At 53.6% G+C, this 14,780-nt stretch overlaps 1 protein-coding gene across 4 annotated transcripts in view; it reads left to right on the plus strand.

The window, feature by feature from the left end:
• The first annotated feature begins 1,038 nt into the window (after positions 1-1,038).
• The window catches only part of Gramd4 (GRAM domain containing 4), a 76,389-nt gene continuing 62,647 nt past the window's right edge, over positions 1,039-14,780 (plus strand). For 2 of the 4 annotated variants that reach the window (XM_029548149.1, XM_029548148.1), the window contains exon 1: positions 1,962-2,134. Coding sequence is in view for 1 of the 4 variants with exons in the window: in XM_029548148.1 (XP_029404008.1) it covers positions 2,106-2,134 (29 nt within the window). In the remaining 3 variants the exon portion in view is untranslated. Of the gene's footprint in view, positions 1,058-1,961; positions 2,135-14,617; positions 14,646-14,780 lie in introns of those variants that run through there. The other 2 variants (XM_029548150.1, XM_021216771.2) reach the window with 2 other exon arrangements.

Genomic DNA, 14,780 nt, shown 5'->3' on the forward strand with positions numbered 1-14,780 from the left:
CACCGCAGGCAGCAGTGGTAGCAGGCAGGCAGGCATGGTGCTGGAGCTTATTATACCTTGAGACACAGACACAAGGCAGAGAGAAAGTTAACCGGGAATGTGGGCTCGTGAGACCTCAAGCACACCAGAAACACACCTCTTCTAGCAAGGCCATGCCTTCTAATCCTTCCCAAACAGTGTTACCATCTAGGGAACCAAGCATTCAAAGATATGAGCCTATGGGGTTCTCATTCAAACCAACCCATCTTCCATCAAGAGTCTACTCTATAAAACCAGCTCTGATCATAAAGCTGTTGTTCTGAGGGCGGAGTCCTCCAAAGTAATCACTGTGTCACATGGGTGTACTGGGGACTAAACTTGCAATGCAGGGACTCTGGGGACACACTTTAACTCCAGCAAGGAGGGATCCCTACATGAATGCCTTGAACCTTTCCTTGTAGAAGCTGCCCAGCTGAGTTCACAGGAGACAGGTGGGGAATGACTCCCAGGAACTCTGGCTTCCTGGGACGCTAGAACCATTTTTTAACTGGGCTGGTCAAGGGAGGCTTTGTGGAGCTGAAACTTTGGCCTTAGCTTGGAAGGTTGGGTAGGGTCAGAGTAGAGAGGCTCCCCGGGGGGGGGGGGGAGGATGCAATGCTGGAGGCAGGAAAATAACACTTGTGCTTGAGGAGGGTGGGGGCGGGGGACCAGAGTCCGGTTTTGCTGGAGGACAGAGAGGAAGCAGGGAAAGCCAGGGGTAGGAGGAACCAGCGAGATTGGCGTGGCATTGGGCTGGGATGCCGCACAAAGGTGACTCAGAGGCAGTTCCTGCCCAAAGTAGCTCTCATCTTGCCAAGACCAAGCCCTGCAGGCAGCTTAGCCTGGCACCTCACACTGCCAGCCAAGAGCCATGGGACAGACCTCATGTTGTGCTACACTTGGGCATAGCTTCTAAATCTGCAGAGAGAGAGAGAGAGAGAGAGAGAGAGAGAGAGAGAGAGAGAGAGAGAGAGAACTCACCCACGGGAGCCCCTCTGGATGCCAGCCCCTGACCCTGGGACAAAGGCCTGTCTGGAAGGTAGGCAATGCTGGAGGACAAAGGGGGGCCTGAATCCCTCAAACCTCCTGGGGTGCTTGAGACATAATAAGGTGGGGGACAGTTCTGGACTGAGAGGGTTGGAAGTGAGGTCGTCAAAGCCTCACAGTGCAAGCGGGTCAAGTGGGCACAGGTCTAATGTGCTGTCTCCACTTGCTGATGCTGAGTTTGCTACAGTCACCCTCGTACACTACAGTGGACCTCCTAGGTCAGACCCCATACGGTGCTGCAGGTCAGTCCTCCAACCAGGCTAGGGCCTGGGGTTCTGGAGGGTGTGGTCTTTTACCAGGTTCATTAGTTATCTCTCTGGGTCCTTGTCAACCCTGGTTTTTGAAAGGCGAGTCAAAACGGGGGCGGTGACTCTTGGAGGATCTCTTTTCCTTAAGATAGTACTAGAGCTGAAGTAGGCTTCCTATCGCTTCGGTGACATTTAAAGGTGTGTGGCATTCCTGGCTAGGTACTGAGTGGGAGAGAAAGGCGGAGTTGCTCATTGCCCTCCAGGTGCAGGTTCCATGTCCTTTTCCCAGGGTGGAGCTGTGCTCTTGAGTCCAGCCTGGCGATGCCAGGACAAGTCTTTCTACACCAAGTGCAGGTCTCCATTGGCAGTAACGGTCAAGCCAGTTCGCCGGGAGAGAGGTGACAGGGGAGTATATCCTTGTAGTCGCTTGTGCCCGTGGCTGCGACTGGCAGGCGGCCACGCGTGCGCGTGGGCACGCGCGGCGAGGACCCACGTGGGTCACCCAAACAAAGGCGGCGCCGCGTGATCGGGCTCGCGCGCGCGCGAACCCGGCAGGGAGGGCGGGGAGGCGAGGGGGCGGAGCGGGGCGGCGGCTGCGCAAGCCCGGTTGGGGGGGCGCGCAGACTCCGCGCCGCAGGACGTGAGCGCGCGACGCGGCGCCGCCTCCGCGCTCGTGGCCGGCACCCGCGGGGCCGCGTAGTCCCCGCTCCCCGGCGCCGCTAGGCTCCCGGGAGGGCGGCAGGTGCAGCGCGGCCGGGTGGCCGGCCAGGGGGGCGCCGCGGCGGCGGGTGGATGAGAGTTGGCCCCGATCATCCCGCAGGGTAAGCGGCGCGCACGCGGACTCCCACACGGACCTGGGCGACGCTGGCCACGCTCTGTCCCGGCCGCCGGGCCGCGACCCCGTGTGCCCACACTCTCACTCGGTGGCCCCGCAGCGGCGACCCTCCCTTCGGGGAGCAGCGCGGGCGCGCCCCCGCACACACGCTCCCGGGGCGCGCGTCACGGCCGCCCCTCGCGCGTACCACGGGCGCTGTGCGGGTCAGGGTCCTCCTGGTGGGCGAGAGGCAGACGTCGATGGGACGCAGGGCCCAAACTATGTTGTGGGGGAGTCATTAGCTGGGTCACCATGCTTAGGCCGCTAGCGGGGGGGGGGGCGGTCAGGATGAGGGCACAGCAAATGTCGTCGTCCTACTGACCCACTCTTGGTGGTGGGGGAGGACTGAAAAGGAGGAGGGCTGTCCAGGCTGGTGTGGCCCAACAGATGACCTGGGGAAAAGTTGTGGATGCTTGCTCCCTTTCCACACCCAGCTCTCTGTTGTGTCTTTTCCTTTCATTTGGAATTAGCCTATGGCATTCTGGGGACAGTTGGCACCTGAACTGGAGCTTAGGCCTATGTTTATACAACCATTAAGGTGGGGTGCGGTGTGGCAGTCCCTAACCTAAGACCTCTTCTGTCCAGAGTGGGACCAGCACCTCTGAAGGGTGGAGAGGTGCTAGTCTGGATGTTGGTTCCCCTGTCCCTACCCGTGGCCAGGGTAAGAGGCAGGTTTCTAGGGCCAGAGGCAGAACCTTGCACTCTTTGGAACTTCCCCATTTCCAGAGGTAAGAGAGATTCAGTTTGGGGGGACCTTGTTCAAAGTGGGTTCCCTTCCTGCCTTGCCTTGTGTAGATTAGGGACAAAATTAAAGGTGCTGAGTCTTAACGCACCCCCACCACTCCCACCACCAAATCCTCAATCTCGCTGAACCCCAGCCAGGCAGGGGGCTTGCTTTAGGACCAGGTTCAGAAGGAGGGTCATGGTCCAGGCTCTGTAGGGTTTGAAATAAAAGGACAGTTGGAAGTTAGTTTATCTCAGATACCTGTTCTGTGACATTGGGCAAGGCACTGTCACAGAACCAGCCCTGCCTCAGTTTCCTTATCAGTCAGTGGGTGACGAAAGACAAGATAAGAGATAACAAGATGGTGTGGGTTCCAAGACGGCCAGACACACCCTAAGTGAGGAGTCAGGCAAGGCCACCCTGTGCCTTCTCAGGTGGCCTTAGTGGCCCTGCCGAGATCGGAAGAATCTTCTCTCATTCTGCCCAACCTGTTCCCAGGCCCATGTGGGGACACACACAGCCCAGTCCAGTGAGAGTGTTTTATTTAGCTTCCCTGCCCCGTGCTAGGATGAAGCCACAATATACAGATGTTCTCTGGGACACCCCAACTGAGAGTCTCAGTCAATATGCCTGCTCCTTCTGCACGTTGGAGCCCCCTGCCTTTGCTGTGATTACGAACTCCCAGGGAGTATGGGCTAGGATGTCTAGAAGGTTGGATGCCCAGGATCGAATTCTTTATGGACCATCATTTCCCTGCTTTCCTCAGCCATCCTGGCTGATGGTGGGGCACATGGCTCTCCCTGTTGGTCCCGGAGATGTCTGTCTGAGTCCATGCTAGGACTTATGTCCTATAAACTGCCCGGGACAGTCTCAGAGTTGAGGTCTGTTTCTACAGAGCCTGGGCACCAGTTTATCCTGTGCCTCCTACCCAGGCAGGCAGAGAGGTTTTGGCAGAGGTGTATTCCTTAAGGGAGAACCAGTGGTCTCTCTCCAAACCTCCTGGCGCCCTCTGTTATCCTGGCTCACCCGGAGTGGCGCCAGCAGACAGTGCAGTCGTCCGTGCCAACAGCCGTGGCCTTTGCCGTCCTCACTCTCCCTGGCCTTCACCTTCACCTTCACCACCTAGAAAGAGGAGAGTCCGACCTGTTTCCTGAATCAACATTTCTGACTCACAATAGCGAGTGCTCTGCACAATGGAAACAGTGTTACTGGATGCTCTGAGAGACTCTTGGCTCTGCTTGTATGGTCCTGGGCATAGGATAAGTTACAGCTGTTTAGAAATAGCAACTCCAGCCGTGCCACATCTGGACAGAATTCATGCCTGGAGAACCAAAGGCTCAGTGTAGTGCTGTGGGATCCTTGTTGGCTAAAGTGCTTTGTGGTGTTCCTTCTCATGGGAGCCCCATCCAGCTCCCCAGGCACTGGTAGGGCTTCTAGAGAGAAGCCTTTACAGGATTGGGGTGCTCATGATGGGGCAAGGATGGTGTCTGGAGGCCGTCCTCTCTGGGGAGCTGGGCAGGTAGGTTCTCCTCCTGAGCACCCCTGGCCCCTCTACTCTGGTGTTTGGCTTTCTTGGTATATCATAATGGCAGCACTTAGTGTGTGTGGTAGCAAGTGTCTGTCAGGGAGAGATGCAGTGACTGGCTTGTGTGGTTGGGCCACCTTTTCTGAGTTTCTGCATTCTTCCCTGCGAGGGTGCGAGGGTGCGGCTGGCCCTCTAGCAGCTTGGGGCAAGGTGGCGGCCAGCTTGTGTAGGGGACTGCTGGGACAGCTGCTGGCCACTCTGTGGTGTATCAAGAGTGGAGAGACAGCAATCCGGAATCTAGAGAGATAAGATGGGAGTCCTGCAGAGTGAGTCACAGGTGAATGAAGACAGACTTGCCGTGAGGTAACTCCTCTTTTCCCGGTCTCAGATGACCATTTCCAGGGAGGCCTCCACCCCAGGGCAGTTTGACCATAAACAGGGGCTCTGAAAGGTTTGGAATGTGAGCTCTGTGAGCTGACTGGGGACTTTCTGGTGCCATTCATAGTGGCCTTGGGACTGCTTTCTCCTTGGCTTTTCCCTGATGGCTTCCTGCTTTTCTTCATTCTGGACAGAACTAGAAAATGGTGCCTAGAGAGGGGGCGAAAGTCCTTAGCCAGGTGTGGGCCAGCATTAGGGAGGAGGCCTGGGTTGGCCCAGGACAGCAGTACCAAGTCGCTGTACCAAGTCAGAGCCTGTGACTGACAGAGAAATGCCCTATAAAGCAAAGCAAAGCAAAGCAAAGCAAAAAAAAAAAAATCCCGACTGTGACTTAGGGGTTTTCCTAATTGTAGAAAAAACGTCGATCTTTTCTCCTGGGGTGTCTGCGTGTGGCCAGTACCGAAGGCCTGGGAGGGGACTTTCAGCTATAAGTCACCACTAATAACATTTGACATCTAAAGGCTATTGTTGAGACTGTTTGGTGTTTGAATTATAACCAGAGTTGTGATTATACTTAAGCCTGTGATTAAAGTCCCCCGTGGTTAGACAGGAAGACAGGAAGCATTGGCCTATCAAAAAAAAAAAAAAAAAAAAAAAGCAGTAGTAAGAAAGAGACGTCAGTCTATGCACTACACACTGTGCCAAGTGCCTCTCAGGAATCCTCTCGCCCCACGTACTTTTGCTGGGATCATCGGGTGAAGAAACTGAGGCACAGAGAGGGCCACAGCTGGTTCAAGTGCTTGTTAGTTAGTTCCGTAGCAGAGCTAGGATTTGAACTTGTGGCCACAGCAGCTCTAGGGCCCCATGGTAACCCTTCTGTAAAAGCTGAGTTAAAAGGATCATGTGGTTTTTAAAGGTGCGGCAGTATCTCTCAGAGGGCCTGGTGATATTCTGCTGAGATGTTCTTAGTTGTGGTTTGTTTTTGTGACTATTGAAGGTGGGTTCTGTGGTGGGCTCCATCCCACGGTAAGGGTACCTCTAATACAGAGAAGTTTGGGGGATTTCTCCAAGATACAAGAGACTTTGTCCCTTTTTTCTGTTTGTCTCTCGTCCCATGTAGAGGGCCTCTCCACACCCAGTTAGCACCATGTCCCTTGTGTCTGGCAGCCTCTGGTGATCCTTAGTGGCACCGACTGGGCACCGTGCTCTGCCTTCTCTGAGCCATTTGGCAGGTCATACTGCAAAGATCCTTGCTTTAGGGTTCATCTGTAGCTGAGCCAGGCTGTGCCGCAGGGAGGGAGCGAGCCTAGGGGAGAATTTGTTCTTTTTCAGCATCTTTGTTGAGGAATAATTCACATGCCACACTACCCACCCCTTACAGAGATAATTTACTGCTTTCAAACCCATTCATAATCTTGTCAGCCATCACCATAAGCCTTGGAGAGTGTTTCCAGACCCAGGCAAGGAGCAGGTAGCTGGCACTCTACTGCCTCTTCCCTCAGCTGAGGCCATCACCACAATCTATCTATGGATTTGCCTCTTCTGGACACTTAGTGTGCCTGCAGTCACACTCTGGGCTGACACTTTGTGTCGGCTGTCCTTGTTCATTGTGAAGGTGTCCTGGTGGCAGTCCTGCCTGGTGTCCATCCGACCCCTTTCCTGGTCCTGCTCCACCCTCTATATCAACACTCTGTTGTACCGTTAACATTTGAAGCTGGTGTGGTTCGCCTGTTACAGTTTGTGCACTAGTACTTATATGTTTAGAAAGTTGTAGATTACATCTACTTGTGTTCGTATTTGTGGGTACGAAGTGCCATGGCATACGTGTGGATGCAAGAGGACAACTTTTGGGCGTCCGTTCTCTGCTTCTACCCTGGGGTTCTCTGTCCCTAGGGACATCTCTGGTCATCAGGTTAGGTGGCAGTCCCTATTTCCATCCATGGTTATCAGTGAAGTTCTCTGTTTCCTTCATTTTTACCTCATGCCTTTGTTTCTGTCCCAGGACCCCATCCCATATATGTCCCATATCTGTCTGGTTGCCATATTCCCTTAGGCGCCTCTTAACTGTGACCCTGACTCCGACTTTGGTTGACTCCTTGAGGAGTGTGCTGGTCCGTGGGGCCCTGTGTTGGAGCCTGCGTATCACTTGGGAATCTGCTCTTGAGATTTTGATGGTTTTGTCATGATCAGTCTGGGGTGATGGATTTCTTGATGCCTGGATTCTAATTTTCAGTGTGACTCCAATATACCCTATCTGTCAGGGAGCCTCTCTGCCAAGGCCCTCCCTGCGCTGCTTTTTAGAAGGAATTCATAGTGCATCCTACAACTGAGGCAAGGGGAAGGTGTTCTGTGCGACTTACTCTCCTAAAGGCTAAGAACTTGAATTATTTGGAATTTCGTGTGGATAGGGGAATTGCTTCTCCTTCACGTAGCCACTTATTAATCCTTGATTTCTACTCGTGTTGATTCATATCTTCACACTTTATTGTGCAATTCCACCTGGCTTTTCCTTACTCTCTTCTTTTGCTATTACCCCTGGGTCCTGTAAACACCACATCCCTGCAAGAACCTAAGCTCTTCGCTGCTGTTTGGTCCGTAGGTCATTCCGGGTTCAGCCCTAGGGTCTGCCCATTCTGTAGGCAGCATCAGAAACCCAGATCTAGTGCTGGTTGCTACTGATGTTTGGTTGCTTCTAGACCCCCCCCCCCAATGGAGGGAGAGGAAGTGCATGGGAACTTTGACCCCAGAAGTTCATGTGTGAACTCTGACCCCTATGTACCTGCATCTGATCATGAGCACATCCACGTGGGGAGATCTGTGTCTATAACAAGGGAACTGTGTTCACAGATGGCCAGCTCTAGTCTGGTCACCCACGGATGGTTCTGTAGATCAACGCTCTCCCATCTTAGCAGCGTGGAGCTAGGATCTCTCTCCCTTAGCTACTCATGCATTTAATCCTTCAACGTCAGTGCTCACAAAGCGAGACCAGAACTGTTATCTTGCAGCGCACAGGGAGAGTCTGCCAACCCAGAGCCTTACCAACCCATGCAGTGGGCATGCACTTTGGGCCTGCAGAGTGTAGGGAGGGGCAACCACCTCCCCAGAGATGCTTCTGGGACAGGTTCTGTGATGGAGAGAGACAGAAGGGGAAGTTGTGGATGGAGGGACATCTCTGCTCAACAGCCTGGCTGTGGGATGGGCCCAGATTGGGACATCCCTTTGAAACATGAGAGTGGGGGCTGACTTTTGAAGGAATCCTCAAAGACTGGGCCTCTTAAAGGAGGGAGGAGGAAGGCTGTGATTGGCTGGCATCTTTGGAGTTCAGAGACCCTTGACTTTGATCCTGGCTGGGTCTGTCTGCTCTCTGCCTCTGAACTTACCACTTCGCCAGGGAGGAGTCTTCGAATGGGTCTCTGAGCACAGAAGGTACACCCAGGTGCCTTTCCGGGAAGTGCCACGCACGCGCTGTCGCCGCTCATGGTGTGGGGACCAGGAGGGGATAGGGTGGGCACACCTTTGCTGATTTGGGCTTGACTTGGTTCCACTTCTTTATGGTGGGCTTCATGGTAGCCATTGCCCTGCTCCAACTGTTTAGATTATCAGCAGTTGGTGCCTGTGGCACAGTAGGTGGGTGGCGGCCTGCACAAAGCTTATTTAGACAGGAATTGTGTAGGCTGGAGGTGTGCTGGGTTCAGGCTGAATGGGTGGGTAGATATCAGTAGACAGATATCTCAGCCCTGATAAGGGCCTGAGAACAGGCCAGAGGGACACTGACATTTCAGAAGAACGTAGCCACCTGAGCAGGCTTAGGAGACACCTGGACAGCACCTCTATTCCATGTTGCTGTCTGCTTGAGCTCAAGGGAGATAGGACACCAGGCGATTCATGGGTTCAATGAAGCTGTTTCGTGGTTGGGATTCTATTTTCTGTGTGATGTAGGCTGAGCTCTGTGTACCCTGGGATAGATGCCGCCCCAATCCCTGACGGTCTTGGAAGTGAATAGGGGGATGGGAGTGTGATCTGTACTGTCTACACTCACAGGGAGGGGCATGCGTACTGCTGTCTATACATGGTGACTGCTGTTTTCTCTCTCTCTCTCTCTCTCTCTCTCTCTCTATATATATATATATATATATATATATATATATATATATATATATATATATTTTAGAACTTAGAAGCATTTTTTTTCCCTCCCACAGTTGAATACTGATATGGGCAAGAGCTTCTGGTTGTAGTTTAAGAAGCCCTGGCTCAAAAGAGCTCAGCTTCATCTGTACACCCAGCCATGTCTCTGTCCATGTTTATCAAGGATCTGTTCCTTGCTTGCCGCTAGACAGTGCCAAATGTCACTGTCCTCTGGCGGCCCCTGTGGTGGAAGGGAGGCTAGAACGCCTGCCCGTTACCTGAGAAAGCAGCCTTGGGAAGCATGGCTGTGTTGGCGAAGGTCCGTTGTCCTTCACGGTCACCTAGTTGTCCTACCCTGCGACCCAGGCAGGTTGCTGGCTGAGGCCGGTTGCGTGGAGGGAGGACTCTCGGGAAGAGACCCATGATGTCAGGAAGGCATACCTGGGATAGTTCCTGGAGTGAGCAGTGTGGCCTTTAAAACTCTGAAGCTTGGGGTGGAGAGATGGCTCAGAACAATAGTCGCCATTCTAGCAGAGGACCGGGGTTCAGTTCCCAGCACCCACATGGCAGCTCACAACTCCAGTGTCTTCTTTTGGCCTCTGTGGGTACCAGGCATGCACGTGGTGCACACACACGCTTGCAGGCCAAACAGTCATGCATGTAAAATAAAAATTAATAAATCTTTTTTTTTTTTAAAAAAAGAAAGAAAGAAACCAAGTTTTTAAAGAAAAAAAGAAGACAGAGCACGTGACATGTGACTGAGTGACACATGACTGAGTGACACATGACTGAGGCTATGTCCTCAAGAGGCTGGGATAGGAAGACAGTTGGGATAGGAAGACAGCTGGGATAGGAAGAAAGTCAACCTGGGCTACCCCACAAATGTACATGTACCTCAGTGCCATAGCATACATAACATGTAGCGTATGTGAGGCTCTGGGGTTCAATACTAAGCATAGACTATAAATCAATCAATCAATCAATCAATCAATCAATCCACGAAACTTCTGTGTTACAAAACCCATTGTGTCTTCAGAAGAAGCCTGCTACAGCCAGCTAGCTACCCAAGGAATGGCTGGGAAGGCCACAGGTTGGTAGTGGCTTTATGACTTGCTTGGCCCCTGCACAGATGTCTAACAGGATGGACTGCTCTCTCCCTCAGAGAAGTTTTTGGTCAAGTACAGGACCCTTCTGGGTTCTGAGGAGCCAACGACCTGGGAGGGGACCCCGAGCTAGAGGAGATGATGTTTTTTCGTCCCTAGCCACTGCTAGGCATGCATCGAGGGAGGCTTATGAGTCACTTCACAAGTCTGAGAACTGGAACCTGAGGTTTGAGTGTGTGTGTGGGCAGGGGTGGAAGGCTGGCTGGAAGCCCAGCTGTCCAGAGTGATACCCCTCAGCATAGGAGGAAGGCCCGCAGTCTGTGGGCTAGAGAGCCTCAGAATATGCCACTCTGGGGTCCCACGCTAGCTTCAGAGGCAGGTTTCTGTAGCCTACCCCTTCCCCACCCACTTTACCCATAGGGAATGGTCAGGGGTCTGATAGGAGAAGGTGGGGGTCATGTGTCATTTCCCAAGGCAGTGCCAGAGTGGTGGGGGCTGGGGATGAGGGGGTGGGGTGGAGTGTGTGTGTGTGTGTGTGGGGGGATGGGACAGGCCTTTCAATGCAGGTCAGAGGCGGTGGGGCCTGGAAGAATGTGGAACCGGCACGCTTACTAGATCCTGGATCAAGAAAGAAGGTGACATTTTGTTCAACAGCTTGCCGAAGAGTGCAGGGGTGTGTGAATCACTTCAGAAGGCACTTCCGTCAGAAGGAGGTTTAAATACAGTGAGAACGGGGGGGGGGGGGNGGGGGGGGAGATGGTGGTGTGGAAGGAGAGACGGAGGGGGAGGAGTGGAAGGAAAGGTGGGATTCAGGGGGTGCTAGAGGTAGAGTTCAGAGCAGTGACATCTGTGAGCGCCGGTTGTTGGTCTTCAGGGCCACTGCCCAACGGTGGGAGCAGCCCACGTGTGACTTTACCACACATTTAGTTGTCTTTGTAGAGAGGAAATGAGGCATGAGTCAGCCTCTCACAACACCAGGGTGGAGGCCCAGGAGCATGTCCTGGATGGCCTCCTACACACACACACACACACACACACACACACACACACACACACACACTCACACACAAACACACACACACTCACACACAAACACACACACACTCACACACACACACTCTCACACACACACACACACTCACACACGCCCCACTGAGAGCCCCACTCTCCTCACTGGATTCCAGGCAAGTGGCAAAGGGACCAAGGGCCTGGTCAGGAGGGGCACCGAGGGCAGAGAAGGGGCTGACGTGGGTGGTAGCTTGTCCACTGGGGTTAGTGAGGTTGGGCCATGTTGGGCTTGATCTGGGCTATCTGAGCACCGTTCTCTGAGCTGAACACCAGGAATTGTGACCCCCCCCCAAGAGTGGACGACCGTGGGGATTCCCCGGGAGGAACAGGCTCTGTGATCTAGGTGATACTAGTTCTAAACCTCCAGAGGACAGTGAACGCCACCAGCTGCCAGGTCGCTCGTGTTAGATATCAAGGCTGGGGAGGCCCGCAGGCCAGCTCCCTGTGAGGAAGGCTAACATCCCAGCTCCCTGAGACCAGCAATCCTGTGTGGATGAGGGGCAGGCTGGCTGGCTCCCAAGATAGCCATGGGCGGATGCTCTGTTTACATTGGTGTGTATAGGGTGGGGCAGGGTGGGCTGCTTATAGACAGGAAAAGGGGAGCTGGGCCCTGGCCAGCTACTTTCTAAGGCTTTTAAAAGCCCCATCTGGTCTCCTATGACAACATAGCGCTGCACCTAAGGATTGCCCAGCTAGAGTTGGTCCTGGGGAGTTGGGGTTCTCAAAGCTGCAAGTTGCCTGTCATTCCTTTGGCCTCCTGCCTAGGCCTGCTCCAGGTATGCCAGCCCTTGAACTCTAAGTTCTCCCACCCTGGGGTACCATAGGAATGGGGTACCATTCCTCTATCTCTACATCCTGTCACTGGGCCAGGCCTTGGTGGTCCCACAAGATGTGGGGAAAGCATTGGATTGGATGAGTCTGGGTGGCTGCAACCCTGTTCCCTGACTGACTAGTGCCAAAGCCCTCTGCCCTTGGTCCTGCCATAATGGTGGGGCTTGGAGCAAGTGGCTGAGCCTCTCTGTCTCTCATTTCTCCTCCAGAGTGAGGTCAGTGACTGGTAGGTCCTGAGATGCCACATGCAAAGCGCCCCCACCCAAGCAAGTGTCAGCTGTTGCTGAGAAGAGTCTGGGTCTGCAGTCTCCGAGTCCGTAGCGGTCCAGGGCAGCTGCTGGGTGGAGCAAGGTGCTGGCTCCAGGCCTCAGGGGTGGGTAGGGGACACCTTTAACAGAGCGAGGGACCTTCTTTGAGCGTACTGGTTTCTTTAGCTCCCAAAGCCATGGAACTTCCTTAAAGAAAGAGAGTCCCCGGAAGCCGCCGTGGGTGTTGAGGAGCTTGGATAGAGGCAAACTCTGTGCCCCAGGTGGTCCGAGGGCAGATGGCAGTTGGGGGCTGGGTTGATTGGGCCCAAGGAGGGATACCTGAGGCAGAGAGTGAGTGGGCGGGCCAGAGGGTGCAGGGAGGAGACTGTCATCCCTCTACAGTAGCCCCAGAAGGGGCCATGAGATCTCCACAGTGCAGATGAGGAAGTGGGCATCCGTGAAGTCCCACCTTGCCTTTTGGTGGGGCCCACGTCCTTGATGTCCTGCTACCCACTGTGGTCTGTTTCCAAAGGTCAGTGCTGGGCTTCACTCTCATTCTTGGGCAGGGGGCCTTGAGAGGTCACCCTCTAGTCTCCTGTTGACCTCTCTCCTCAGGCTTCTAGGTGACCCCCCCCCCCAAATCCCCTTGTGTCTGTCTAAACCTCTTTCCCCTCCCCTCCCCTGGGAGCCTCCTAGCAGACAGTGGCTTCGTGGTAGTCAGATTCCCACTCAATCCCCCAGTCCTTCTTAGGACCCTCCCACCATTTGCCTGCATGTGGCATGGTGTGTTCGTTGGTACGAGGCTCCGCCTTGTAATGTGTTCAGTGCTGCAGGGTGTGTTCAGAGGCCAGGTGCCTTTCTGGCTAGATAGCCAGAAAACTGTGAGGCCGGTGGCTCCAAAGCCAGGGCGTGTTGTGTCCCCACTGCTGACCCGAGTGACTGAGCCAGAGGCTGGTGTAGACCCAAGGCTGTCAGACCTGGTTTTGGAGGAGATGAGGGATTCTGGGATATAGATGCTCAGCCATGAGTTCTAGAAGCCACCGTTGACACGACCTGGGGTTGAAAGTCTTTATTGATTTTAAACCTAGATTCATCAGCACTTCCCAATAGATGTGGACTGTTGTGAGTCGCATCTTATGGAAAGACGGTATCCATCCCTCACAGTGAGCTAGGCACAGTCAGAGGTGTCAAGTGACATTGATGGGCTATCAGGGCTAGCTCTGACCCTGAGGGCTGGCCAGTCTTGCCAAGGGCAGGTGCCTTCTCCCCGCTGTCCCCAGCCATTGGCTGAGGGCCTAGGACAGGCATCGAGAACACTGTAATGTCTGAGGAGAGCCCCTGGGTGCCAGTTGCCAGAGTACAAATCCTGTCCCCACGGCTTGGCTCAGTAGGCCACCAGGGCTTGTCTTGGCTGTGCAACAGGTATGGTTCAGTCTCTGCAGGATCTTGTTGCCAGGGGAGGGAGGCCAGCTTCCCCTGTCAACCCCCACTCCCCAACCACTAACTTAATTGACAAATAAGTATTGTTCCTTTGAGGTAGGCGAGGGTGTATTTTTTTTTTTTGTAATTGAGTATTTAACGGTAGGATTGAAAATAGTCCAGGGCATTGCTGCAATGATTCAGAATGCTCAGCGGCTGTGTTTGGGGGCCTTGCTCATTCATCGTGGGGTTGGCTAACTGCGTAGGCCTGGGGGGTGGGGGTAGGGACCTGGGGGAGAGTAGTCGGGGCAGGGGAGATGTTGCTGGGGGGTGGCACATCTCCCTACACTGGTCAAGGCAGGCCTCCCACCGGTGATAAGGGACTTAGGGGCCAGTGGTTTCCATGAAGGGGAGTTAGCTCTGTAATTGGTTTTTCCCTTGCAGGATATGCCAGCCTGCAGGAGGGGCTGCGGCTTCCTGCTGGCCGCCTTGCCACTTCTTCCTGATAGGGGAGTTAGTTCTGCTGTTTTGAGTGTGAAGGATTTTTAGCAGCAAATTGAACTCGTTGTGGCCTATTTATCAAGTATCTCAGAATCACACCGATATTTCGTCCCAAATTCCGTATAATTAGAAGATAGAAACTCCACTCGGCCATTATTTTGGCTCACCAACGTAACCTAAATTAGAGCTATCTCTGCATGCGATTTCAGAAAAAAAAGAAAGCTTTTGAGTAACGGCACGGAAGGAATTGATTTTTATCTGCTGGGCTCCCAGATGTGGGAGAGTAATGCAGTGTCTTAAGTAACCCAGAAGCTGTCGCCTCTGGGTGATGGGTTGGTGTTTTCTCCTTACCAGTAACAGAAAGGAGATCTAACTCTGTCGTGTGATGAGCCCTGACTTCAGGGACCCCAGGTTTCTCCCTGGGCCCTCACTGGGGTGTTTTTTTGTCCCCAGACCTTGGGTGAGAACCTCTCCCTGCCTGGAATGCTCTCACCTCAGGAAGTCTCCAGTCTCCACAGGGCTTTGAGAGTGAGGTAATACGGATGTGTGGCCCTTTCTGCTTGCTTGCTTGCTTTCTTTCTTTCTTTCTTTCTTTCTTTCTTTCTTTCTTTCTTTCTTTCTTTCTTTCTTTCTTTCTTTCTTCTTCCTTTCTTCCTTTCTTCCTTTCT

Source organism: Mus pahari, chromosome 17, assembly GCF_900095145.1.
Source record: "Mus pahari chromosome 17, PAHARI_EIJ_v1.1, whole genome shotgun sequence".
NCBI lineage: Eukaryota > Metazoa > Chordata > Mammalia > Rodentia > Muridae > Mus > Mus pahari.